This window comes from Colias croceus, chromosome 4 (assembly GCF_905220415.1).
Source record: "Colias croceus chromosome 4, ilColCroc2.1".
Classification (NCBI taxonomy): domain Eukaryota; kingdom Metazoa; phylum Arthropoda; class Insecta; order Lepidoptera; family Pieridae; genus Colias; species Colias croceus.
The window spans coordinates 10133253-10160107 of NC_059540.1; the positions used below are offsets into that span (position 1 = coordinate 10133253).

General features: G+C 37.0%; 2 protein-coding genes across 5 annotated transcripts in view; one reads left to right on the forward strand and one right to left on the reverse strand.

Moving 5' to 3' along the window:
- The window catches only part of LOC123690869 (serine/threonine-protein kinase NLK), a 114366-nt gene extending 108278 nt beyond the window's left edge, over positions 1-6088 (forward strand). For 2 of the 3 annotated variants that reach the window (XR_006751342.1, XM_045634969.1), the window contains exon 10: positions 1894-6088. Coding sequence is in view for 2 of the 3 variants with exons in the window: in XM_045634969.1 (XP_045490925.1) it covers positions 1894-1948 (55 nt within the window). In the remaining variant the exon portion in view is untranslated. Of the gene's footprint in view, positions 1-697 lie in introns of all 3 variants that reach the window. The other variant, XM_045634970.1, reaches the window with a different exon arrangement.
- On the reverse strand, positions 6083-26855 carry LOC123690867 (integrin alpha-5-like). 2 transcript variants are annotated; one of them, XR_006751341.1, is made up of 25 exons: positions 26711-26855; positions 22341-22441; positions 21712-21776; positions 21615-21645; positions 21016-21090; positions 20674-20748; positions 20430-20519; positions 19728-19816; positions 19147-19347; positions 14121-14220; positions 13506-13682; positions 12894-12991; positions 12717-12798; positions 12347-12486; positions 11596-11798; positions 10823-11024; positions 10275-10435; positions 9804-9882; positions 9200-9295; positions 8731-8881; positions 8202-8277; positions 7999-8110; positions 7328-7399; positions 6633-6821; positions 6083-6531 (listed from the first exon to the last, which is right to left on the reverse strand). XR_006751341.1 is itself a non-coding variant. In XM_045634967.1 (24 exons), exons 1-24 carry the CDS (start codon positions 26776-26778, stop codon positions 6720-6722), a joined length of 2646 nt encoding a protein of 881 aa, XP_045490923.1. In that variant the 5' UTR covers positions 26779-26855; the 3' UTR covers positions 6083-6719. The 2 variants fall into 2 exon arrangements, 1 of the variants encoding a protein (XP_045490923.1); XM_045634967.1 differs by having other exon boundaries at positions 6083-6821.

Consider the following 26855-nt stretch of genomic DNA (forward strand, 5'->3'; position numbering starts at 1 on the left):
GCGTGCTGATTGGCTCTTTTTTGTAGATTTTTTTTTGAGGGTAGTCAAAAATTTTTGTAATTTTTTTTTGGGTTGAAAAGTTTATTTTATATTACTAGTATTTCTTGTTGTCGATTTTTTTTATTGTTTTGGTTTTGGGGGCCAATCGTCACAGTCAATAGGCACCAATCACTGAGCTATTAGCGACCACCCGCACCCACTACATACGGCCACGCAATTTCTAAACGTGTCGACAACATTGGGTTAAAATATATTCCTTCTTAGCAGTATACGCACACTCTTACGATTTTGGCTATATTCAAGTATTAATTTTATTTCTATTAGTCTTGCTAAGTTCAAAGTGTTGTCAACACGTTACGTTTTATATGAGATTAGATCATCACAACTAAGTGTGGCACCAAGCAATCTGTGTCCGAACCGAGATCAGGTTAGGTACCCATAGTATAGTATGAAGGTGGTCGCAGAAGTTAGTCCCGCAATCCCGTCCCATTCCCGCCTATGTAGTTAAGTTTCGTAGGTATTTTTTTTCCTTTTTTTTTACCAGCCTCACGGCACTACAGTCCGACCTGTGCATGGATTTTTTTTCTCTATTTCCTTTCGCTTACGAGCGTCAGCCACCGCAGTTACGTCAACCCTCTTGAAATGGTGGTGCTAACGCTGCCGATGTTAATAATTGGTTTTTCTGTGTTTGCGGCAGCCCTAGAGCGAGTACGAAAGCAAAAGTTTGTTCCCCTTTCAAGACAGCGGCAAAAATACTTCTGCTCTCGCCTGTGATATTTCTGTGCGCTGCGTAATGGCGTAGTGCCCAAGTCCAGTAAGCGTCACCGCACGTTATATTGTGTTGTCCGTATATACGCGGGCGTTTATCGAAGAGGCAACCCTGAACTAAGAAAAAAAAAACTAAGTTTACACAAATTAAGTCTTATTGGTGTCATGTTAAGAGCTAAAATCGTTTAACAAGTCCATGGTTTTAGTGTTGCCTTTACGAGAAAACGTCAATCGTAATTTCAAAAGGGTTGATCGTTGGATAGTTTATTTTTCCCATTCCGAATGATATGCATGCGTTTTCTTTCGATTATCTGATGATTTTTTTAGCATTTTGGCGATCTTTTACTTTAAACTTTTGAAATGTTTGTGAAATGTTTTTATATATATTTCACATTTATTTTAGTAATAAATGTCCTTTTTTACTTTACTACCCCTTTCTTAAATATAATTTACAAGCGATCGCTAAAATGCATGTATCAGTTGAGCAACCAGAAGAAATAAAGGTTTTGAATGCAGTTACTATGCGGTCACGTTGGGAGTTTTAATTGACTTGCTTCCGAAATATTTATATAAAATCATGATTATGAATTACAATAAAAAACATTGAAAGTAGAATAATATGTTGTGATTTATCTTGCTTGCTTTTCTTTCGTTTTTTTCACTTTAATTTTCTTGAAAAAATAGGCAAAAAAAAATATTTCGGAAACAGGTCTGCGATCATGGTTCAGAAAAATATGTTTGTCCCGAAAAGTATTTAGTGCATGAGTAGGCAGTGAGCAAAGTGCCAAGCACTCGGTTGTGGTGATTTTGTCTTTTTCTATAAGTAGTAGACTTTCAGTAGATTTGATTTGCAATGCAATTTTACAGTTGAAATATTTTGGAAAAATAAATTTAATTTAATCACAAATTTCGAAACAATGCATGGTCGAAAAATTTTGGGACGTGTGTTGGAATCAATATTTATAAAGATATAATTTAAATAAAAAATACTTACCGAATATAAAATAAAATTATCACAAAAATAAAAAAAAAGTAAAGTTTGATTCCAACACAAGTCCAGTGGCCTGGGTGTGGGTAAAGCACGACACAGACTTGCGACTAATCCATGCGACTCGCGACTTGCAGCTCGACAGTCGCGCACCCGTCGGAGCTGCCGCCGTCGCCGCACCAGTGGGAATGACGCGAGTCTAAGCGCGGCTTCGACAAGCGCGCCCTATATTAAATACGCACTCGCTAAGACTCTGTTCAAGGGCTTTGGGCGCTATCTCCCTCGCTAACGACGAAAAAAATGCAAACGCCGAACGGGAATTTTTGTTTCGAACGCGCAAGCAATTTTGATCTCAATGTGTTTGTGAGCGAACGCTGTTTCGCGTCTGTCTCTTTGTTTGTACGGATGGTAGGATGACGGTGATCAACACTACGATAAAAATGAAAAATTATAAAAAAATGACAAGAGCGCTTTACATGTTTCATTAACTTCAAAGCTATAGTGACGAGGGTCACACTTATTTTTATTGATGTAACTAACGTTTCGTATATATTTTGGTAGTGAAATGAAGTATTCTATGTATAAGATTGTATGATAATTGTAATTTTAAATTTCGGTTTTGTCAATAATGAATAATAATAATAGATGTAAAATTCACCAATGTACAATTGATAACACCAATCGATGTTTACATTTCACTTAGTTTATATATTACGGATTATATGTGTACTGTGAGATATATTGAAGTGTTTATAGATATAATTCTAATGATCTGATCTTAGGAAAAATCGATAAAATACACCACGTTCATGACATGCAAATTTTTCGCATTTACGACATAACCATGTTCTAAATATATAAGTAAAAGACTACAAGATTCCTTCTCATTTGCGATAGAGAAAATACATAAAAAAAAACATTTATATATTTACCAAATATTTTATATTTTCACTTATATTATTATAGTAGCGATGGGTTTGTAGATTAGTATAGATTGGTATCGTAGAGAGCAGTCAATGGGTAAGGTAACGATTGGTTATGATAAGTTCCTTTGAAATGCGGTCACGAAACTGGCCTGTATTATTCAAATGGATGTTTCAATGTGGTGTACAACGAATGGAGAGGGACATAGATAGTATAGAGCGGACGGTATAGAACTTGCGTACCTCGTATATTAAAGGGCCATGCTTGTTAGGGATAGTAACATCATTTTATTCGCTATTCCATCAGATAGTTGTGTATGTGAGGGTAGATTTTCGGTGTGTGCCTGAACGTTATGTGGATTGCAAGCAATAAACGTTGCAATATATTATTAAACGTCTTAGAGGTAAATTTAGTTTTATGGAAAATGAATAAAAAAAAATATAATGATTTTTTTGTTCGTTAAGGCCGCGTTCAGATGGCGATGCGCTTATGTCGAAGCTACTAATGAATCTCGACGTGTCGGCCGTCTGTACTCAGCCTGTTTTGTGTTTCCCTAAACACCATTGTATGTAACATCGACTGACATTTTTATGTAGTTAGGTTAGATAGATATAGAAGTAAATTGACATATTTCAGTAATTACAATTTTGATTTTATTAATATCGCTGGATAGAGGAAAAGCAGCATTTTTATTGTGAGCGTCAGAAATGATTGTGTAAAATATTTTATATATCACAATTTAATACTTAAATGCAAAGATATTTGTTGATTATTTTTTTAAAGTTGAGTAGATTCAACTATTAAGCCTGTATAAAAATAAAAATTAGTTCATATTAAAAAGTGATCGATACGTCTACATAAATATGGTGTAGAAAAAATAAATATACTGCTTTTGGTCTATACTACGGTAATATACATGTGGTAGTGTGTGACGTTTATTTCAAGCATTTATTATTAGTTATGTAATAATTCTGATGTGTGATAGTGTGCGTGTAATTTGTCTTTATTGGCCATTGATATAATCTTAATATGTATACGTTTCAAAATTGATGTTCTCCTTATTTTGTGTAGTTATGTATCACGCTGCTAACATGTAATACATAGATTTGTGCGAGTGTCAACGGACGTAGCCTTAATCTAGTTCAAAACTATATTAGTGATTAAAAAGTAATTAAAAAAATGTGTAAATAAATTGTGTAGTATTAATTAGTTTGGTATGGGATGTAAACCGATATAGAAATCCAATAGGTTGGCGGGTTTTCTGTACCAATATGCAATAATCTCAAAGATGGAACGTCTGTTTCAATATATATTTTTTGGTGTTGGTACAGATAACCGCCTAGATGGTACAAAATAGTGTCTGCCCAAAATACTATTATCACACGTGTTGACAGAAACTTGTTAACAGAAAAGAATATTCTAGAAATAGTCCTGTAAATTAAAAGCAAAGATGGTACGCAAAATGCGTGCACGTGCGTCGTAATAGTGTATTGGACAACGGACCCCACCTTGCCTTATACAGATAACTGTTACTGTGATCAAAAATACAGCCTCCATGCTGCCGCGTATGACCTGTATATAGATTGTACGTAGTCGCTTCCAAATAGTATAACAACAAAAAGCGGTCGAAGTTTCGAGAAACGCCTGGAAACTTCGACCGCTCTCCCGAGTCGAGGACTATTACCCGAAATAGTTTTAGATAATCGATAACTGCTGTACATATAAGTGATTCGATTCGTATTTCAACACGCTTTTAATTCTACATATTATTAATAATGTGTAATTGTAAATAATTCGTTTCCAGACTGTTAGAGATCTCGTTTGTTGTTTTAAGTACACGTTTCTTTCCATTTAGCACACAAGTGATCTTTAGTTTAGGTTATGAGCTGATTTTGTGTAATTGCTACTGGAGGGTAGTTCACAAAAATGTGGTTCCACCTAGCGGCGATTACATTAAAACTCGGCACGAATTGACGTATTTAGTTTGTATGTTGGTCAGTCATTTATTTTTTTCTTGTAGCCGTAAGTTTTAACACTTGAATGCTTACAGAGGCAAGCGAGGCACGATTCATGTAAATATTAGACGGTAAAAGGATAAGACTTTAGTTTTTATGTTAATAACAAACTGCCTCTGCTCTTAGTCGCATATTTTTACTTTAATTTCTATTACTTAAGATTCTTCTTATAATTATAAAATGATAAAAAAAATATCCCCGCTCGGCTGAATGTTTGAGACATGTGACTTACGACTCGAACACAGAATGAAAGCAGTCGATATTACGTGTCTCAAAAATACAGTTGTCCGGAAGTTGTAAGATTTTTTCGTATTTTAAGACGTTTTATTTTCACTTACCAGTCGTGTTGTAAATATATATTCGTGCACTGATATACGTGTTTAAGTTGATCTAATTTTAAAATTATTCAAAATGGCTGTATACTAATTGTACGTAATGCCCTTAAGTATAAGGGCCGTTTCACACAGGAGCATAAGAAGCGCCATCTGGCGTTGATTTTGATTCTGTAAATGCTATCTGTGTATCGGCCCTTTCCGCAAGCGACAGTGGTTGCGTGATAAAGTAGGAAAATTTCTAAATGCTCAAAATATACTCAAATTTTGAGGAGCTTTTATAAATTTGTCGTGTTACAAACGAAACAATAAAATAAGATTATAAAGCGTTTTAAATTTGAATGTATTTTGAGAATTTTTATAAGGAACCATCCATTGTCATTTTGCGGAAGTTAGACAAATAGTCGGAGTTGCTTTTATTTGCGATAGGGACCTATCGATTTCCTATATTCGATTAGTTACGTCACACTTTTAGGATTGTGATTTAGTTGGAAGGTGACAGGACGATTGTAAATATATTTGTATTACTGTCGAGTTAGTTGCATTTTACCATTGTTGCGAACTGCCAAAACTATTGTAATAATTTTTTTAGCGTCTTGTACCGGACACACGGATAATAGCAAAGTCTCACTTGTACTCAGTCGACTTATTCGTGTACTAGCCAATATGTGTCGCTCAGTACAAACCTAGTTAGAAAACATCATTTCATTTCGTCGCTCAATGTGAATACAGCTTTAGTGTGACCGTCGAACAAGTTTAGACCGTATTACAGTAACAATAAGGTACATTTTTCTAACTAGATTTGTAATGCAGAGTATAAATGTATTAGATTGTGAAGCTACTTTAGGTACCGGGAGTAAGAGCATTAAAACGTGACGTGCTTAATATCTACTCTAATAAATGTAATTGTAGTGTTAATTGAGTGTAAATGATGTGTAAATGTGACTTCCGGGAAGGTAAGAGATGAGCAGTGAGAGTTGGTAGTTATCTGTGTAGCGGTAGTGTAGCGGGCGTAGCTCCACCATTGGACCCGTTCTTACAATAAAACTATTGCATAATTATATTTTGTTTTATTTATTGCCTTCCTATTTTAGATGTTGTGGGTTACATGGGTGGGTTACACGCTAAAGATTTATGTTAAAGTTTAAAGTTGACGAAAACTGTTGAACACATATTTTTGGGTTTACATAACAGAAAATATATACATTCAGTCTAAGAATTACAAAATTATATGAATATACAAAACTACCTTATAGGTACTTGATACAGATAAGAATAGAAAATATAGTTTCTAATCACGGGTCACGGGTGGCTGAGTTGGTCAGGCGTCCGCCCGATTGGCGTGAAAGGATACGGGTTCGAGTCACGCCTCGTGATCGAGTTTTTTCTATTTCTTATAAATTTATAGTTTATATTTTATGGCAAAGTATTTTCAGCTTTACAAGTCATCTGGTCAGCTTATTTGTAATACGTTTTAGTGGGCTTTGATCGAAGTCAAAAACAACTGTAATAAAGTAAAAATAGTTCTATATTGGTATCTCCCTAGAGTATATTTGTTCTGTGATTGGTATTTAAAAACAATATTCAGTTAATAAGTACACCTACATAAAGCACATAACAAACATGTCAAAGATTGAGATCTACAGATCTGGATTAAAATCCAAAAACACAAATAATCTCTTAATTATTATATTATTTATCAGTATGATGTTGTACCGAATCTTCATCAGGCACTAAATACTCTTCGTCACATTGTAAGCTTTCCGCGCCTGATGTTCTGTCCTTTTGTCTGTCCTGTAAATTAGGTTCAAGATATAATATTTATAAATATAAGAGGTACCTTAGATAATAATTTAGGGATACACTTACACGTTACACTTAAATTAAATACTTAGTATATGAAAGTTAAAACTCTTCATGATAAAAGAACAATTATTATATTATCAATAATTTACTATAGGTATCTGATTGATACAATGGTACTATTAATTATTAATAATTAGAAACATATTGGTATAATTTAATACCTACTTCAATTAATTATTATCGCAAGATTAAATTGCAAACGAGTCACTGATTTATATAGGTAACTACTGCCATCTAGTTAAAAATCGAGATAGCTCTGAGAATATAAGTAAACTTTAGTTTCATTGTCTGCCGTCACACATTATTTGTTTGTTTTTTCGCTAATTTGAAATTATCCATTTTAAATGGATAAATGCAAACACTATAGGTATTTTAATAGCTTTGTAAACTTTTTTCAAGTAGAAAATGACTGCGCGTTAAAAAAATATACTTACTGAGTTTTGCTTTCTGATGGATTTCTTTAGATTGTTAAGACGTTGCTTCTTCTTTCTTTGTAGAAAACCACACTGGAACGATTTAAGGTATAATCAATTAAATAAAGAAGTAACCTATCTACTTATTAAAAACCAAACTATATCACTATTGAAACGACCACGACGTTAACTATAAAACTGAAGGTTCTTGTAAAACAAATAGTGGTTTATAGTGCAGCGTCGACAAGCCAATTTATGAGTTATCGAATTTCAAGTGTAACGCTAAGAAAGTTCACACGGTAACTCATATATAAACAGTTCGTGCGCTATGCACAGACAGTCACGGGCTTGTCGATAACAAGCCCCCAACAATAGAATCTGATTAAAATTTCAATCGATGAATCTATAAGTCTAATTTTTGATGCTAAATACCTAGGCGCTTGATTTTGATTTGCGGAAAGCCTTTTAGTAACTTATCTAAGTACTACTAGAGGTCCGCCCCGGCTTCGCCCGTGGTACATATTTCGCAACAAAAGGTAGCCTATGTCCTTTCTCGGGTATCAAAATATCTCCATACCAAATTTCATGCAAATTGGTTCAGTAGTTTAGGCGCGATTGAGTAACAGACAGACAGACAGAGTTACTTTCGCATTTATAATATTAGTATGGATTATTTGAATCTAATAACTTACCCTATAAAGTACATAACCTATAATGATGATTATAAGGAGACCAAATAGAATGGCCAGTAATATGATCCAGGATGATACAGTCTCTCGATAGTAGCAGAGCGTGTTTGTTATGCTGAAAAATAAATAATTAAATTACTCAAAAATTATAATTATAAATTACTTACATATTAATATTTAAAACCTTCATATTATTTTTTGCTTACCTGTAAGTTTGTTGCTCATTAAACATCAAAGTTATTTCAGTCGTTAATTCCACGTTTTCTTTGTATATTATGTTTTCTGTGAAATAATAAACTAATCAAGAATCTCTACATATAAATAGGTTAACAATTATTATTGCATAGACCCCAAGGCCCACATCATATTCTTATTACAGAGCTTTTATTTTTTATATTTATTTAGTTATGTAAAAGCACTATGATCCTAACGTTACTTTTTAAAAAAATACTATTATTTTCATTTTTCAACCCACCATGGTAAAATACCATTTATGTAATTAAATTTTCCGTTAATTACCTATATAATCTAGATTTAACTAGGTAGGTTAGTACTAGTATAATAATTTGAGTATAATATTATCACAGATAATATAGTACTGGTATTGTATATTATTATCTATGGTATAGACTGTAGGTAATAAATCGGCGGTAAGTAACAATTCTTGTTGGTTGGGCTTTTAACCATCACCTGAAAAATAAAAACATTCATATTTTCGTTATAAGGTTCTCATACCTAATCCTTTCGGCAGAACAAACATGCTTATGAAAATTTTAGTTGCTTTAGTCCTCCGCAGGTCTCCAATATTACACAATGCTTTTATAACATCTTCAGTACCTTCGTTCGCATTTACGTCACATTTTATTACAGATTTCTCGGTATTTATCTGAAATATTGTTATGTTTAGGGCCGATTTTTCAATCCATAGTTAAAAGTTATTCGTCCAATAAAGTATTAAACACGATAATATTCATCCATAAACTGTCAAGTAGGTACGGCCAAAGAATACATTTTTGAAATAGTAGTATAGTACCTACCAAGTAGGTACCTACCTACGTTATTCGACGAATATGTATTAATCAAGTATTGAAAAATCAGCCCTTATTGTAGTTTCATGCTTAAATATAGAGATAAAAGAACACGGTAGGTACTTATCACTGATTATTATTATAATACTTAATAGTTAAAATACATATTATTTTACCTCAATTGGATTTTCCATAACTTCTAAATATTTTCTTCTCGGTAATACAACTTCACATTTGACGGAAACCCAGTTTGTTGGTCCTAAATTACTGATCTGTAACAATATTGATTCTAGGTTAACGATGAAATGAAAGTCAGCTTTGTGGCTTCTATGAGGTATCTATCAGGTTATAGGTAATCCACCAATCTGAGCAAAAGTGGGCTTGACATGCCTTCGAACTTTTTGATTAGTGGATATTAATGATATTATAAAAGCGGTTATCACACGATGTTTTAGTTGACCGATTGAGGAGTTGTGATTTTTGATACTGTACGACTAAATTAAAAAATAAGATCCTCTAGTCCCGATCTTCCGACTTTCGAAGTCCGAGAACCAAACAAAAATTTGATTGAGCCACCGCTCGGCTCCTTACCTATTTGATAAAATACTACGTGGTATCAATTTAGTGGCTATTTCGAGCTTCGTATTTTTTAGAAGCAATAACTTTATTCTTCCGCAAGAGTGACCTAATTTTCACAAGAAAATTCTTCACCCTATTTATATTCTGGACACGTTAAACATTTAAATTACGTTATAATAATATAAAACGACAGACGCTTACCGTATAAGAGTGCTGTAGGCGTTTCCCCTCTTCAATTTCCAACGTCGTTATATTAACTGCCCCTTCGACGTTTGAGGCTCTGGTAAAGCAAAAAGATATTAAGTATACGAAATCAATTAAATATTTAATCTAGTAGGAACTCTCACAATTTGAAACATTTTTTATATATATTTTTAATTACGTAAAATTACGTAACTATGATAACAATTAAATCAAGAATTAACTAATTAGTCTTAGTTAATTCATCGGGAATTCGAATCAGTCGTAAGTACGATTAACAGGAGGAAGTTTATTATTTGACTAAAATATGCAGGAAAATGCACAATACCACAGTAATTTTCAGTCGTACGTTCGTAATAAAACTCCGCCTGATACAGGTACGCATAACTAAAGTTTTTTTGACATAACTATAAATATATTTTGAGGGTGATTATGCCTACATAATAACAAAATCAAATTCACAAAAGGTACCTTTGTACAATGATCCCAGTGCTGACTGACTCGAGAACGAATATTTCTTCGTAATGCGTTTTCTCGTCCTTGTTACAGTGGTTGTACACATCGTAATCGATCTGAATGGTTTTTTCATTGCTCGTCAAGTCACTTGTCTCCAAATAAATGTTGGTTATATTCTGGAATATTAATAAATAAATCTACCATATACTTTTTTAACGAGATCTTTAGCATAGACACTGAATAAAAAAAAATAAAAAAAATTGATGTATCTTTAATAAGTATAATATCGTCTATTTAAAGAAATTGGTGATTAACAAAATAGGCAAAATATCTATTAAAAAGCGGGTTACATAGAGTGTAACCATAAAGAGAAATACATCTCGCACTAATCATAAAGCGGTTGCATATTAAAATGGGAAAGCGGCTAACCGCGCGGTTAGCCGCCCCCGCGGTTAACCGCTAGTGCGTAAGGGCACATAGAGTGAAATCATAAATAGAAAACGAATCACATTGTCTTCGTAATAATCAATTAACACCATACATGCAAAATTTTCAAGACATACCCAGTAATCACCATTTCGCAGGAGCGTCTTCGGCTTACAAATGAGAACATCGTCGTCCATTCTAACACAACTAGACGAAGGTTGGAGTATACGTGCAGTATGTACCCGTATCTTGACACACGCTGAGTATGCAGTTTCGCCGTCATTGTGAAGATATATCGATACTGTCTCGTTGTCTGATGTCCAAGGTGTATAGGTTTTCCTGTTATATGACGAATCATGAAATGATCATTATATTATATTGAAACTATTTGTGTTACCTGGTGATGATATTTTATTTTTGTATTATTTCTGTAGCCGAAAGGCCACAATAAGATAAAAAGCTAGAAAGGAATAGAGAGCTTAGAGGTAGAGATATTGAAAAAAATATATTTTGAAAGCATACATTTCGAACTGATTATCATTGATAACAATAAACTAGAACAAACACGTAGTACGTATAATGCATACCTATGTTAATAGTTTTCAGCATTAAATCACTGAAACATTACTAATCATTATCTATATTATTTTTCTATTCTAAGTAGCTTTTCGTCCACACAGTCAAAGGAAATTCCCATGGGAATGAGATGTTTCACCGCAGTTAAAAGTAGCCTATACCACTCTCTAACCTATATTATCCAGACACGAAAATCATACCTTAGAATCGCTCTGTACGATGTGTATTCTTTTCTTTTTACTAAAACTAAAAACCACCTACCAATTGTCAGAACTAAAAACACAAATAAACACTTGCAAGTTGCATTTATAATGTTAGTAAGTCAAAATCTTACGGCATCGATGACGTCAACTTTGCAGTAAACTTCGGGTTGCATTCCATGCTGCCGCAGTCTGCCGCCCATATAGACCCTAGTGAGAGGAGGATGCTGCGGTCACTCAGCATCACTTGAGATGTTCTGTAGTGCTTCGCTGACATTGGATCGTTGACCAGTTCAGCTGATACTTTGTAAGATATCACTTGCTCGTAGTCACCCTCCTGTTAACAATTTTAACGCGAATTTAACGGGACTCGCGTAAAATTTAAGCAAATATTAAGAATAATATTTACCACTACGTTTTTCATATTTGAAGTGAATTAAACGTATTAAATAAATAGTAATTAATTTTCAGAGAGAGCTTATACTTACGACTTATGAAATGAAATAAGAATATAATAAGGTTACCATGTATGGTATATAAGTGCTGCTTAATTTTTAAGATGTCAAATAAATTATCAATGAAACATTTCCAACATCACTTCACATTTGATAAAAATAAAATACAACACGTATTTTATTTTTTCAAATTATCAAATATCTTTTCATTTTCCATTCTGATGTTAAGGTGCGTACAGATTATATAACATTGTGATATAACACGTCAAAATGTACTGAAAAATCTTATAAAACAATGTAACATTGTTATACTTAACAATTTATCAGTACATTTTGTCGTGTTATATAACACAATGTTATATAATCTGTACGCACCTCAAGGCAATACAAAGGTTTTAGGAAATTAGAAGTATGCTAAAGATATACTTACAGCTGGAGTTAAGATTTTGATTCTTCTCGACATCTCAGTGTCTTTAGAAGCCAAAGCCACGTTATATGTGTATGTGCCGTCAGCACCTGCATCTGCCAACTTTGCATTTGGGTGCATTATCTCTAATTTTACTGCTAGAACTAAAATAATAAAATAAAATTTGAAATCTGAAGAATCGTGAATAATGATTTGAATGGATTGTTCAAAATAAGCGCCAACGATTAAACAATTTTTTTAACAGTAGAAATTCTTGAGTGACTCTTATCTGATTTGAACCTATCCCTAGTATGACTAAATTATATTTTGTTAAAGTTATTGTGATTTGTAGTGATTATTTTATAGTATTGTTATATAAAAAAATATCACTCACCTGCGTCAATTCGTCCCAAATTACTAGAATAGTTCACATTTAATTTAACTTCAATGTCAAAGGAATTTGCATCTTTAGGTCGCTGAAAAAAAAAATAACACAATTAATATTTTTAAAATTTAAATTCATCTTCTATTATAACATCATATAACCTTCATATATCATTTAATATATTACCTTTGCAAGTGTGTAGTTTGTAGATAAGACGACTGTTATTAATGGTATGCCTCTATATAGAGCGACCTTATTACTACGAGGGGCTCCAATCGCTAAACCTTAACAGAAATGGCATATTAATATAATGATTTCCTTTTTTGAGGGCTTAATAAGAAAGAAGATGATAAAATATTCAATTCTATACACACAATACAAGCAATATGACAAATATATAATTTTTATGACATTTACCTACGCTGCACGTGCTACGTGCTACGCTACGTAGAGCACTTAAAATTAAAAATTAAAAATTCATATAAAAAGCAGCGAAACAAAATAAACATTATTGGTAAATTAAATTTATCTCTTGTAACACGTATTTTTTAAATTTGAATTTTCGATCATTTACTTTTTTATTATAAATCACGTAGAATATTCGTATAGGATTAGGTATTTACTTGATTAATAAGAACTTTTATCAAGTCTGACTTTTATAATATCTAACACTCATTCATCTAAAGTTCTAGAAGTTTCTATTCAAGCGTCCGCGTCGGTAGGGTTCAAAATTGATGCATTTTCAGTATTGTACAGAACATGTAATATTAATTACCTAATAAAAAGTTTCAAACATACCATCACACCCGTTCAATGTAAAATCATCTAACGCAGAGAGACTCAAACCAAAAGTGTACATGGTGTCTGGTGGTTCTATCCTTTGCGCCCACGAGTGGCCGGCGAGTAAACCCGCGCCAGTGTATATGTATACTGCGCCTTGCCCATCGTTTTCATATGGAGCTGAGATCGCCACTTCTGTTTGTTTGGAAATTTATTATTTTAAATAGGACAGTCTTGAAGCTTGGGATAGAAAGTAGTAATTTTCATAAATTACTTTAGAACTATCGAATATTATAATACACAAAACATTTCACAAAAATCGGTTGAAACCCGTAAAAAACGAGGGTTTGATAATGAACCTATAAACATAATGGATGATTTTTATTTACTTTTTGTGTATATTCTGATAGGTAATGTATCAGTATTAGGGTCGTAAAGTCACTAATATCTACTAATAAAGTATCCTATTGCCTTTTAATTCGAATGTTAGATTGAACTAAGATGTAGATGATTTAGATGTTAGATTACTTTTACACAAAAAATATTTAAATAGTATTATTTAGACATGCATAAGAAACCTGTTTTTTGAGATTATTGAGCTTACTGCATTATTATAATATATTGAAACCATACCATCAAGTCCATCGTCGTCCATATCTCCCACGCTAGCAATGGCTGCCCCGAAGTAGCCTGCATTCGATACTCCTGTTATAATTCTGTGCAACTTCAATATCTGAAATAATTACAAATATATAAAATATGTTACTACATTTCTGTATCGGTATGAAGCACTATTTCTGTCTTTACCAACATTTATACACTAATATTAGTTCTAGATATTCTTGGGGTACAGAACAGTAACACTTAAAATATTAAAAAAAAAAATCGGTACAAGTAAGATCGATCTTCGAATATTGTTACTGTTTTAACGCCGCAACGTTTAAAAAAAAAACTTTTATTTAATATATAGGAAACTTAACATGTCCTTGATCTATCTATTTTATCCTGGTTTTTACACATTTCAAAGACAATTTAATATATACTACTTACATTATTATGTCCACAGTAAATTACATTTCAACCCATATTGTAATAAGAATTATTATCTACGCGTTGCCGTCAAAAAAACCTCCATATTCCGTAGCATAATATCAACATCTTTGATCTTCATACGTCTTGAAAGGAGTATGATTTTTCTCGGCCATTCAATGGGCTCTCAACTCTAACGCTAGATCCCTTGAGTTCAAGAGACTCTACTTTCCAATACATACATATTAGCTTTTATGTTTAGTAAGTATATCTTGTGCCATTAAAGTTATTTATATGAATGCATTGTTTTTAATTATAAGGTTCCTTATGATATGAGTTTTATTTACAGAATTCGTGTCATCAAATTTATTCAAATATATTTATTTTTACACAATTATAATATATAAAGCTACACTACCACTCACTGACTGACTGACATCGGGTTTCTCGGAAACTACGCGGAAAGTTGGGGGGATTTCGACGTGACCGTGTAGAGGTGCGCCGAGTGACCACCGGAAAAATATTGACATCTCCAACACCCTGGACAAGAGAGTGGACCCCTGGAGGTGCGCAAAAACGGTGCCACCTGGAGGGGGGGTGTCTGAACAAAAAATGCTCGGAACTGGTGGCGATTACCAGGGAAGGTGGAAAAATGGGAATTTTCGCGAAAACAAGATGGCCGCCGTACTTTGCCAAAATCGCCGTTTATGAATCCTTACGTCTCAAATTTGGCACACGTGCTCTGTTCGAGCCGGCGAATCGATCGGTGCCCCGTTCGAGTGGCTCCGGGCCCCGGTTTCCAACTTTCATACAACGTAAAATCCAACGGCCCGCGGAAACGGTGCGAGTTGGGTGGGGGGTGCCGGAACTAAAAATGATCACCACCCTGGGACGCTACCAGGGAGCCATAGTGGGTCGCTCGATTTTGGAATTATTCCATTTTTGGCGCAAACATAAAAACGTAAATTTAGACGAGGTGGTGCAATGGAGAAATACACCAATGACGCATTCGTACTCGCCCAGCTCCCAGGATATCCAGAAAAATCCGAAATCTTAAACTTTCCCTCATCTCTCGAAGACGGTCAACGGCCCGCGCAAACGGTAGCAGCTACATCTGGGGTGCTCGAACTAAACTTGGAGTAGACCTCGAGCAATTACCACAGATAGTGAAAAAAATTCAAAATGGCGGAAAAAATGGCCGCCGCCATACAAATTCTAAAACGGCCATCGCTGGGCCGATCACGCTGAAACTTGGCGCAAGGGCTTTAATCGAGCCTCACATTGAGTTGGCATACTCATAATCGAGTTTCCATCGCTGGTTTCCGAGTTTCATACAACGCAAAATTCGACGGCTCTCTGAAACGGCGCGAGATAGGTGGGGGGTGTAGAACTAAAAAATGATCAGGAAGATGGGGTGCTACCAGGGCAATCGCGAAATTTTAAATTGGACGCAATTTTTTTTCAAAAAATGGCCAATTTTTCAAAGCAAGATGGTGGCGCCGGTTCCGTCACGATCGGTCTGAAAATTGACTTCTGTACTCTAATTGGTCAGATTTACAAAACTGCATACTCAGAATTTCTCTCCGACCCCCGGTTTCCATTTTCCATACATCACGAAACTCAACGGCTCTCTGAACTGGTGGCACTTAGGTTGGGGTGACCAAGGTAAAAAATGTTTAAAAACTTGGTCCGCTTCCAGGCACATAAAAATTTTTGCTAAAAAGCGAAATTTTTTTTTTCGAAAATTTTGTATGGAAATTTCCATAGTAGGAAGGGTAATTGAATAGCATCGGCAAAAGACGGCACCGCGGGCTGCTTGCTGCCCGCGCACCGCGCAACTTCGAGGGTTGACAGCCTCCCGGAGTAGAAAATATTTATTAACTTTTGAACTACCGCACGAGCCAAGCGAGCGAAGCGAGCGAGTCACGGCAGCGGCCAGCGTAAATATTCAAATAGGTAGCGAGGAGCGAAGCAACGAGCGTGTTAGGTTAACTTTTGAACTACTTACCGCACGAGCCAAGCGAGCGAAGCGAGCGAGTCGCGTCAACGGCCGGCCTAAATATTCAAATAGGTAGCGAGGAGCGAAGCGACGAGCGTGTTAGGTTAACTTATGAACTACCTACCGCACGAGCCAAGCGAGCGAAGCGAGCGAGTTGCGGCAGCGGCCGGCCTAAATATTCAAATAGGTAGCGAGGAGCGAAGCGACGAGCGTGTTAGGTTAACTCTTGAACAGTTTATTATGAAAAGTCACTGCCCGCTATCGATAAGACGTTTCAAAAATTTTACCAATATTTGAATAAGTAATTTATAAGCAGTTTAGGTAGCGAGGAGCGAAGCGACGAGCGTGTAAGGTTAACTTTTGAACTACCGCACGAGCCAAGCGAGCGAAGCGAGCGAGTCACGGCAGCGGCCAGCGTAAATATTCAAATAGGTAGCGAGGAGCGAAGCGACGAGCGTGTTAGGTTAACTTTTGAACTACTTACCGCACGAGCCAAGCGAGCGAAGCGAGCGAGTCGCGTCAACGGCCGGCCTAAATATTCAAATAGGTAGCGAGGAGCGAAGCGACGAGCGTGTTAGGTTAACTTATGAACTACCTACCGCACGAGCCAAGCGAGCGAAGCGAGCGAGTTGCGGCAGCGGCCGGCCTAAATATTCAAATAGGTAGCGAGGAGCGAAGCGACGAGCGTGTTAGGTTAACTCTTGAACAGTTTATTATGAAAAGTCACTGCCCGCTATCGATAAGACGTTTCAAAAATTTTACCAATATTTGAATAAGTAATTTATAAGCAGTTTAGGTAGCGAGGAGCGAAGCGACGAGCGTGTAAGGTTAACTTTTGAACTACCACACGAGCCATGCGAGCGAAGCGAGCGAGTCACGGCAGCGGCCGGCCTAAATATTCAAATAGGTAGCGAGGAGCGAAGCGACGAGCGTGTTACCTAACTCTTGAACAGTTTATTATGAAAAGTCACTGCCCGCTATCGATAAGACGTTTCAAAAATTTAACAACATTTGAATAAGTAATTTATAAGCAGTTTCGACTGACTGTAGAATCGCTGTTAGCAGATGTTACAAATGGAAAGGAAATTCGAATGCATTTTCAAATGACTGAAGATTTCTGCCCTGGGATGAGCCGCGAGCTGCTTGCAGCTCGCGCACCACGCAACCTCGAAGGTGGACAGCCCCCCGGAATAGAAAATATTTGAATGGGGAATTTATAAGCATTACCGACTGACTGTAGAATCGCTGTTAGGAGATGTAACAAATGGATAGGAAATTCGAATGCATTTTCAAATGACTGAAGATTTCTGCCCTGGGATGCTTCGCGGGCTGCTTGCAGCCCGCGCACTACGCTCCCTCGAAGGTGGACAGCCTCCCGGAGTGGAAAATACTTGAATGGGGAATTTATAAGCATTACCGACTGACTGTAGAATCGCTGTTAGCAGATGTAACAAATGGATAGGAAATTTGAATGCATTTTCAAATGACTGAAGCTTTCTGCCCTGGGATGAGCCGCGAGCTGCTTGCAGCTCGCGCACCATGCACCCTCGAAGGTGAACCGCCCCCCGGAATAGAAAATATTTGAATTTGAAATTTATAAGCACTTCCGATTGACTGTGGAATCGCTGTTTGCAGATAATAGCAAATTGACGGGGAATTTTAATGCATTTTCAAATGACTGAAGATTTCTGTCCTGGGATGCTTCGCGGGCTGCTTGCAGCCCGCGCACTACGCTCTCTCGAAGGTGGACAGTCTCCCGGAGTGGAAAATACTTGAATGGGGAATTTATAAGCAATACCGACTGACTGTGGGATCGCTGTTAGCAGAAAATTACAAATGGACTGGGAATTCTAACACATTTTCTAATGACTGCCCTTTTGCTTCAACCCACGGGCGAAAGGGGCTCGCGGGCTGCTTGCAGCCCGCGCACCACGCACCCTCAAAGGTCGACAGCATTCCAGAATAGAAAATATTTGAATTGGGAATTTATAAGCACTTCCGATTGACTGTGGAATCGCTGTTAGCAGGAAATTACAAATGGACTGGGAATTCCAACACATTTTCTAATGACTGCCCTATTGCTTCAACCCAGGGGCAAAAGGGGCTCGCGGGCTGCTTGCAGCCCGCGCACAACGCACCAGCTAGTTTCTCTATAATTCTCCAACGAAGAATAAACACAAAACCAAAAACACGTTTAATCATATAAATGTCGCTTAATAGTTTACTACTTTTAGGGCCGATTTTTCAATCCGTGGTTAAAATTTATCCGTCCAATAAAGTATTACATGAACATTTTAAAATGTCACCTGAAAACTGTCAAATACTTAGGTCAAATACGGACAATTAGAATACATTTTTGAAATGGTAGTCTAATATGTTATTCGATGAATAAGTTTTAACCAAGGATTGAAAAATCAGTCCTTAAAGATATGTATAAACTATACAGATACAATAAAACATATAATTTAAATTAATTCGCTGCTAAACTGCCTGAATGTAGTATGCTCCTGATGTTGATTTCGGAATCATAGGTACTTTCCACGCAGTTTTACAAAAACAGCAAACATTATTTTTTATTGAATGAATGCAATATACTATCCCTTTATTCTAACCCTATTTAGTTCTACTTACTTTAGTATCATACTCCGGCGTATACAAATACACGGCCCCAACATCATAGCTTCTTGCCGTGGTCGTGTGTGTCGGCGCGCCAACCAGCAGGCACGACCGTGGTCCTCCGAGGTTGGCCACTGCCAGGACCGCGCCAAACATCGACCCCACTTCCCCGTCAGAGATTGACCCCACTTCTAGAGTGCCTTCGAAGAAAAATATCTGGAAGACGCGACAAAACATAATATGTTACTTTTAAATTTTGACATAGCAAGACTTAGGCCGCGTTTCCACCTGCAAGAAAACTTCCGCGAGAAATGTCCGACAGTCTGTCTGACAGCAACTTGCAAGTCTACTTGCAGGTGGACACGCGGAATTAGACTTGCAAGTTGCTGTCGGACAGACTGCCGGACATTTTTCGCGGAAGTTTTCTTGCAGGTGGACAGGCGGCCTTACTGTACCTATACAATTTTAGTATGGAAACTAATACATGTTTTGATTAAGCTTAAAATCTTAGTTTAAAATATTGTTTATTAACGGAAGTAAATGTATTATAAAAAATTGTTTTATACTATGTAGTGATGAAATCATTAAAGCCATACCTTTCCTTGACCGTACTCCCCGTACGTAGAGCTTATTGCAAGCGACGAAAATTCGTTTGAGAAGAATTTACCATTTACTATACTGTACCCTAAAAAAAAAGATTCTATTAAAAACTAGCGGTCCGCCCCGGCTTCGTCCGTGGTACATATTCACGTTTTCTCTACATAAGAACCATCCTCATACTTCAAGGAATTTAATAAAAAAAAATTAAAGAAATCGGTTCAGCTGTTCTAAAGTTATGCGCTTACCAACACATTTTGGGATTCATCATCATCATCATCATCATCAGCCCACGTTCCCACTGCTGGGACACGGGCCTCCTATGAGGGTACAGGCCATAATCCACCACGCTGGCCAAGTGCGTGTTGGCGGATGACACATGTCGTCGAACTTTTTAATTCTTCGACATGTCGGTTTCCTCACGACGTTTTCCTTCACCGTTCGAGCTGTGGTGATGTTACAACATGCGCAGATAAATTGAAAAATCAATTTATTTCCTGCGCGCTCGCCTGGTCTCGAACCACGGACTTTTCGATTCGAAGTCTAAGGTCTCACCACTGAGCCACCACTGCTCATTTTGGGATTCATTTTTATATTATAGATTAGATATAAAATGGAAAAAAATATTACAAAACGTCACAAAAAATTACATTGTAATTTATTTTATAATAATTATTATATCTTTTACTGTCCAAACTTACCAAAATTCAAAGCCTTTTGTTGGATATCGTAGAGACTGTACTTCTTTTCGAAAAAACTATTTTCTTCAATGGAAAAAACTTGTACGTTACCTATAAGAAAATGCTTTTGGTTACTAAAACTTTGTACAAAATAGTATGGTACAGAAGTTTAAAATTATTACAAAAATAATAACTACATAATTAATTAATTCATAGTATTAAGAAAAGTTTATTAAAACCAAATATAATATATTTGTTTACTAACCCTTTAAAATAGGATTGTTTAGGTAGATATCTTCGTCCATATAAATGCTCCAGCCGTAGCCATCAAGACCTAAGTCTAAAAATAATAATTATTAATAGGTAAAAGCTTTATAATATAAGAACTAGTTTTGCCGCTCGGTTTCCTCCGAGTAAAATCAGGTATTTTTATAGCTCATGTGTCATTACATACCTACATACCTATAACTTAACAGTTATGCTACTACTTTCTTAAACGTCCATCTTCGCAAACTATTGCATTTATAATAAACTATGATATAAAAGGATTTAAATCGGCTCAATAAGAAGTTTCATTTAAGTATTTAATAAAATTGTTTGTACTTACTTTTATCGGATGGCTGAAGAGTTATGAAGTACATTCGGTTTTGTGACTCAAAGATACACTTGCTTACCCGAGTATCTAAAAAACAACAATAATAAAAATAAAATAAAATATTTATTTGACATTTTGTTGTACAATTTTAGATATAAGAATCTGGCTCTCTTGCTATAAGGCATAGCCTGTGTTGAGAGAGCCAGTTTACAACAATTACTATATCGCCAAAATATTAATAAACAAATGAAAAATGTCAATAATTAATGAATGAATGAAATTGTACTGCAATGCATCTGAAGTCTGATCCCATCAAAATACCTAATAAAGAAATCATATTTCGTATAAATTTACTAGTTTGATCGCGTGTGGAATTCCTTTTTTTGTCGATTATTTAGGTATATAACTATCGTGATTCGTGAAAAGTAAAACTATTCCCAGATTCACTCTATTTGTGTACCCAATTTCATTAAAATTGGTTCAGTAGAATAGACTTGAAAACGTACCTAACAGACAGATGAGCTACTTTGCCAACTATAAGAAATATCAGTATTGATTTTACAATGAATACAAAAATGTCTATCAACTTATTATAAAGAAAACGAACTTACTAAAATAATCGGTTGATCGAGGAGCACAGGTCTGAAAATATATAAAGAATTAGTATCTCATGAAAATTGTACTTCGTGAAGGTTAATATTGACTCACTATAAAATTCGTAGAATTCGTTTGAACGCTAGCTCCCAACCAATAGTTGTCTTGGTTGCTTTGATCTGTAACAAAATTGATGGCCAAATTATACTATTTTAGTCAATTATGTTTTTAATAAAAAGGTGTATATTCTGCTCAAGCCAGCTTTTTACAGATGTTAGTTACTTTTTCTGATCGACGTAACTTTGCAATGACGAACATATTAAATTCTTTATATAATGACTAGCTGCTCCGCGCGGTTTCATCCCCGTAGCTCCATTCCTGTTAGTCGTAGCGTAATGATATATACCCTATAGCCTTCCTCGATAAATGAGCTATCTAACACCGAAAGAATTTTTCAAATCGGACCAGTAGTTCCCGAGATTAGCGCGTTCAAACAAACAAACTCTTCAGCTTTATGATATTAGTATAGATTTTAAAATTTGTGAACGAAATAGAAATAACGAAATAGAAGTAATTCCTACTTATTAGCCTATAATTCTATTAAATCCAGGAACTCTATCTTATTCAATATCATTTAGGTATTTTAATGATATAACTTCATGCTAAAAAGCTTGGTGTACTTGGAAGAAGTAACTAAGTTATGTACGTTAAATTATAAAAATAATATTAAATAAATTAATTACCATGTGATATAGGAACAGGTATTTGTCTTACAAACCCATTATCTAATTCGGCTCTAAATATTTGACCAATGTTATCTGCTGTTGGTGCACTTATTATTAAACTGGAAAACATAGTAAAGAAAATATTAGTAATCGGTAAAACGTAGGTTTAATTTTGATTTATAAATACATTCCTATAATTTTAAATAAGATCAGATCAGATTGATCATAGTAGAACAAATGTTGTTGCTTATGATGTTAGCTATCTTGTCCTGCGAGGTTGCCGGTGTTTTACAAGTAACCCTACTTGTACCTATAACTGAGGGAAGACTGAGGGATAAGAAATTTTACGTCATAGTAATGTGTAATCAAACTTTGCGCCTATATAATATTATTATAATTAATATCGTAAAATATAATAAATTCAGAGCATAATATATATATATATATATATATATATATATATATATATATATATATATATATATAACTAGCTGGTGCGTTGTGCGCGGGCTGCAAGCAGCCCGCGAGCCCCTTTTGCCCCTGGGTTGAAGCAATAGGGCAGTCATTAGAAAATGTGTTGGAATTCCCAGTCCATTTGTAATTTCCTGCTAACAGCGATTCCACAGTCAATCGGAAGTGCTTATAAATTCCCAATTCAAATATTTTCTATTCTGGAATGCTGTCGACCTTTGAGGGTGCGTGGTGCGCGGGCTGCAAGCAGCCCGCGAGCCCCTTTCGCCCGTGGGTTGAAGCAAAAGGGCAGTCATTAGAAAATGTGTTAGAATTCCCAGTCCATTTGTAATTTTCTGCTAACAGCGATCCCACAGTCAGTCGGTATTGCTTATAAATTCCCCATTCAAGTATTTTCCACTCCGGGAGACTGTCCACCTTCGAGAGAGCGTAGTGCGCGGGCTGCAAGCAGCCCGCGAAGCATCCCAGGACAGAAATCTTCAGTCATTTGAAAATGCATTAAAATTCCCCGTCAATTTGCTATTATCTGCAAACAGCGATTCCACAGTCAATCGGAAGTGCTTATAAATTTCAAATTCAAATATTTTCTATTCCGGGGGGCGGTTCACCTTCGAGGGTGCATGGTGCGCGAGCTGCAAGCAGCTCGCGGCTCATCCCAGGGCAGAAAGCTTCAGTCATTTGAAAATGCATTCAAATTTCCTATCCATTTGTTACATCTGCTAACAGCGATTCTACAGTCAGTCGGTAATGCTTATAAATTCCCCATTCAAGTATTTTCCACTCCGGGAGGCTGTCCACCTTCGAGGGAGCGTAGTGCGCGGGCTGCAAGCAGCCCGCGAAGCATCCCAGGGCAGAAATCTTCAGTCATTTGAAAATGCATTCGAATTTCCTATCCATTTGTTACATCTCCTAACAGCGATTCTACAGTCAGTCGGTAATGCTTATAAATTCCCCATTCAAATATTTTCTATTCCGGGGGGCTGTCCACCTTCGAGGTTGCGTGGTGCGCGAGCTGCAAGCAGCTCGCGGCTCATCCCAGGGCAGAAATCTTCAGTCATTTGAAAATGCATTCGAATTTCCTTTCCATTTGTAACATCTGCTAACAGCGATTCTACAGTCAGTCGAAACTGCTTATAAATTACTTATTCAAATGTTGTTAAATTTTTGAAACGTCTTATCGATAGCGGGCAGTGACTTTTCATAATAAACTGTTCAAGAGTTAGGTAACACGCTCGTCGCTTCGCTCCTCGCTACCTATTTGAATATTTAGGCCGGCCGCTGCCGTGACTCGCTCGCTTCGCTCGCATGGCTCGTGTGGTAGTTCAAAAGTTAACCTTACACGCTCGTCGCTTCGCTCCTCGCTACCTAAACTGCTTATAAATTACTTATTCAAATATTGGTAAAATTTTTGAAACGTCTTATCGATAGCGGGCAGTGACTTTTCATAATAAACTGTTCAAGAGTTAACCTAACACGCTCGTCGCTTCGCTCCTCGCTACCTATTTGAATATTTAGGCCGGCCGCTGCCGCAACTCGCTCGCTTCGCTCGCTTGGCTCGTGCGGTAGGTAGTTCATAAGTTAACCTAACACGCTCGTCGCTTCGCTCCTCGCTACCTATTTGAATATTTAGGCCGGCCGTTGACGCGACTCGCTCGCTTCGCTCGCTTGGCTCGTGCGGTAAGTAGTTCAAAAGTTAACCTAACACGCTCGTCGCTTCGCTCCTCGCTACCTATTTGAATATTTACGCTGGCCGCTGCCGTGACTCGCTCGCTTCGCTCGCTTGGCTCGTGCGGTAGTTCAAAAGTTAACCTTACACGCTCGTCGCTTCGCTCCTCGCTACCTAAACTGCTTATAAATTACTTATTCAAATATTGGTAAAATTTTTGAAACGTCTTATCGATAGCGGGCAGTGACTTTTCATAATAAACTGTTCAAGAGTTAACCTAACACGCTCGTCGCTTCGCTCCTCGCTACCTATTTGAATATTTAGGCCGGCCGCTGCCGCAACTCGCTCGCTTCGCTCGCTTGGCTCGTGCGGTAGGTAGTTCATAAGTTAACCTAACACGCTCGTCGCTTCGCTCCTCGCTACCTATTTGAATATTTAGGCCGGCCGTTGACGCGACTCGCTCGCTTCGCTCGCTTGGCTCGTGCGGTAAGTAGTTCAAAAGTTAACCTAACACGCTCGTTGCTTCGCTCCTCGCTACCTATTTGAATATTTACGCTGGCCGCTGCCGTGACTCGCTCGCTTCGCTCGCTTGGCTCGTGCGGTAGTTCAAAAGTTAATAAATATTTTCTACTCCGGGAGGCTGTCAACCCTCGAAGTTGCGCGGTGCGCGGGCAGCAAGCAGCCCGCGGTGCCGTCTTTTGCCGATGCTATTCAATTACCCTTCCTACTATGGAAATTTCCATACAAAATTTTCGAAAAAAAAAATTTCGCTTTTTAGCAAAAATTTTTATGTGCCTGGAAGCGGACCAAGTTTTTAAACATTTTTTACCTTGGTCACCCCAACCTAAGTGCCACCAGTTCAGAGAGCCGTTGAGTTTCGTGATGTATGGAAAATGGAAACCGGGGGTCGGAGAGAAATTCTGAGTATGCAGTTTTGTAAATCTGACCAATTAGAGTACAGAAGTCAATTTTCAGACCGATCGTGACGGAACCGGCGCCACCATCTTGCTTTGAAAAATTGGCCATTTTTTGAAAAAAAATTGCGTCCAATTTAAAATTTCGCGATTGCCCTGGTAGCACCCCATCTTCCTGATCATTTTTTAGTTCTACACCCCCCACCTATCTCGCGCCGTTTCAGAGAGCCGTCGAATTTTGCGTTGTATGAAACTCGGAAACCAGCGATGGAAACTCGATTATGAGTATGCCAACTCAATGTGAGGCTCGATTAAAGCCCTTGCGCCAAGTTTCAGCGTGATCGGCCCAGCGATGGCCGTTTTAGAATTTGTATGGCGGCGGCCATTTTTTCCGCCATTTTGAATTTTTTTCACTATCTGTGGTAATTGCTCGAGGTCTACTCCAAGTTTAGTTCGAGCACCCCAGATGTAGCTGCTACCGTTTGCGCGGGCCGTTGACCGTCTTCGAGAGATGAGGGAAAGTTTAAGATTTCGGATTTTTCTGGATATCCTGGGAGCTGGGCGAGTACGAATGCGTCATTGGTGTATTTCTCCATTGCACCACCTCGTCTAAATTTACGTTTTTATGTTTGCGCCAAAAATGGAATAATTCCAAAATCGAGCGACCCACTATGGCTCCCTGGTAGCGTCCCAGGGTGGTGATCATTTTTAGTTCCGGCACCCCCCACCCAACTCGCACCGTTTCCGCGGGCCGTTGGATTTTACGTTGTATGAAAGTTGGAAACCGGGGCCCGGAGCCACTCGAACGGGGCACCGATCGATTCGCCGGCTCGAACAGAGCACGTGTGCCAAATTTGAGACGTAAGGATTCATAAACGGCGATTTTGGCAAAGTACGGCGGCCATCTTGTTTTCGCGAAAATTCCCATTTTTCCACCTTCCCTGGTAATCGCCACCAGTTCCGAGCATTTTTTGTTCAGACACCCCCCCTCCAGGTGGCACCGTTTTTGCGCACCTCCAGGGGTCCACTCTCTTGTCCAGGGTGTTGGAGATGTCAATATTTTTCCGGTGGTCACTCGGCGCACCTCTACACGGTCACGTCGAAATCCCCCCAACTTTCCGCGTAGTTTCCGAGAAACCCGATGTCAGTCAGTCAGTGAGTGGTAGTGTAGCTTTATATATTATAATATAATATAGTATGAACCGTATTCTCGATGGATTAAAAATTTATTGATGATTTAAAACTTAAAAATTTATAAAATATTATATCGATAAGAAACCATATTTTTTTCTACTCCTAGCTATAATATAAAGAACCAAACAATAATTAAAACTTACTGTCTCATACTCTTCTGGTATGCAATACTGTATCCAAAGAGAGAATCTGCTGGTAAAGTCATTTCCATAGGTGCAGTTAGAATACGTACACTGGGCTTGTGAAAATATCCTTCGATTTGTAAAAATATACATGACACTAAATATA